We start from the raw sequence: 2,072 nt of genomic DNA on the forward strand, positions 1-2,072 counted from the left end.
GTAACTGAAGAAAAATACTAAATCGTCTGCTCCTGTTTTTAATAGTGAAAAAATACCATTTGTCAGCAGTGGAGCATCTTTAAGCAAGATCGCGGAAACGCTTGAAAGAAGATCGGCAGCCGTTGCCCGTTTACGGAAAAACACGAAGGCTACCGATCACCCTTCGGTATTCTTCGCGATTCAGTACTCGGTACTAAAGAAATATAATTTAATATCTATGTATATATTATAGAAGGAAGACGTAGAAAAACGACAAGAATTATTTTTTGGAAAATTTGCTGAAATCTAAGCAGGCTTACTACGATTTATAATGACAATCGGCTTACCTTATATCAAGAATATTATTTTCCAAATAAAAATCCATTCACACGGAATATATATATCCAATCTCACACAATACACACTTTATGAAAAGGAAACGAAACACATGTGTTAATATTTACACTCGCGAGGCAAACATATATAACACAGTTGCATGATCGGTAGTCAGAGCGTTCTGACGTTTGATGTCCGACCGATCATTCCACACAACCTATACAGTTATTACTCGCGATTACCAGGCTTTCCTTTTACAAAGTTAGCGTCATCTAGGAGATAACTCTCAGTTAGCGGAGTATCATAAGCGAGTCTGCGGCGAGTCTTTCCGTCTGAGAGAATTACAAATAGCTTGCCGTCAATACTATATGAATTCTTGACACACTTCAGTTGATATGCATCCTTCAGTCTCTGTTGGTTATATCGCGTCAGGTCTTCGTAAACCACTATCTTAGTCCCCTTAAGTCCTTTCCGGGCACGGATGATCTCGGCCTTCTTCCTTCTGTGAGTAAATTTGACAATGATATTCCGTGGAGTGCTGCCGTCGAACCTACCGAGCCTATGGGCAATGTCTATGTCACTTTCCCTTAAGGGTACATTTAGTTTGTCATTCACAAAATCTACTATGGTCAGTACACAGTCTTCCACCGATTCCTTATCTCCTGGGTCTTTAAGTCCGACTATTCTCAGAGAATTCTTCCTTCCCTGTTGCTCCAGATCATTGTGTGTTCCCGATAGCTCGGCAAGTTTTTCCTTTGTTGTATCAAGATTCTCCTCTAGCCTCGAGACTGTTTCCTTCAAGTCATCATTTTCCTGCTCAAGTATATTTACCTTGTCCTCTAAAGACTCTATTCTTTCAGAGAATTCCCGCTGAATGTCAGAACGAAGCTTTTCAAGCTTACGATCCAAAGCGTCCTCAGTGATAAGAGTTTTCAAAATTCTGGAAATCTCATCAAGTCTTTCATCTGTAGATGACTTAGAACAACCTATATCACTTGTCCTCGTAGCAGTACTGGTAGTACGACTCCTATTGGATCCAGAAGGCATCGTTAATGAAAGATATTGAATGCACAATAAACACAAAATGTAAGTCCAAACGCAAGTGACATACATAGAGTAGGCACATTTTTTTATTTCTTAACATGTGTGCCTAATGTGTCTAATGTAAAGGTATAAATAAATGTTTAAAAGTTTGGAGATTGCCATCTAGCCTCTCCTCTGTTTGCATTCTACAGAGTTATCTGCCCTTGTAGCTCAGTATTGATTATGATTCATGTTTTGCGAGCTTAACGTCATATTTTCCGGAGAAAACGACGTGAATTGCGCTCACCAAGCAATTACATAAGAATAGATACATATCCGCAAGGGAGCTAAACCTATGATAAGCAAAAATGGAATTCACACAAAGAAAGAAGAGTTAAAACAAAGTCGTGATATATAATATATTGTCTAATGCCGTCAAATTTCTGTGATATTGATTAATAAAGAAAGAGAGGCAGTTTTGACAGACAAATGAAAATGACATATTATAAATACGTACTTAAATGGTAATCGGAACTCCTCGGATGTAAAACATAACCTCGGATGTGATAGGTGTCAGAATATGTAAGAAAATCAAACATTTTCTTCGTCGGAAAATCAAATTACGCCCTAACTACGCATAAGAAAATTAAAAGTTATTGAAATGTTGAACGTCTATAGTCGTATTGTAAGAAATTGAATGTAACCATTTCTCCTTCCACAACATCAATGAACTG

The 2,072-nt window shown here is 37.8% G+C and overlaps 1 protein-coding gene across 1 annotated transcript; it reads right to left on the reverse strand.

Annotated features, from left to right (window-relative positions):
* Positions 1–543: 543 nt before the first annotated feature.
* LOC138307170 (kinesin-related protein 1-like) lies at positions 544–1,362 on the reverse strand. Its single transcript, XM_069247802.1, has one exon. It carries the CDS (start codon positions 1,360–1,362, stop codon positions 544–546), a length of 819 nt encoding a protein of 272 aa, XP_069103903.1.
* Between the last annotated feature and the right edge of the window lie 710 nt (positions 1,363–2,072).

This window comes from Argopecten irradians, chromosome 14, assembly GCF_041381155.1.
Source record: "Argopecten irradians isolate NY chromosome 14, Ai_NY, whole genome shotgun sequence".
Lineage (NCBI taxonomy): Eukaryota > Metazoa > Mollusca > Bivalvia > Pectinida > Pectinidae > Argopecten > Argopecten irradians.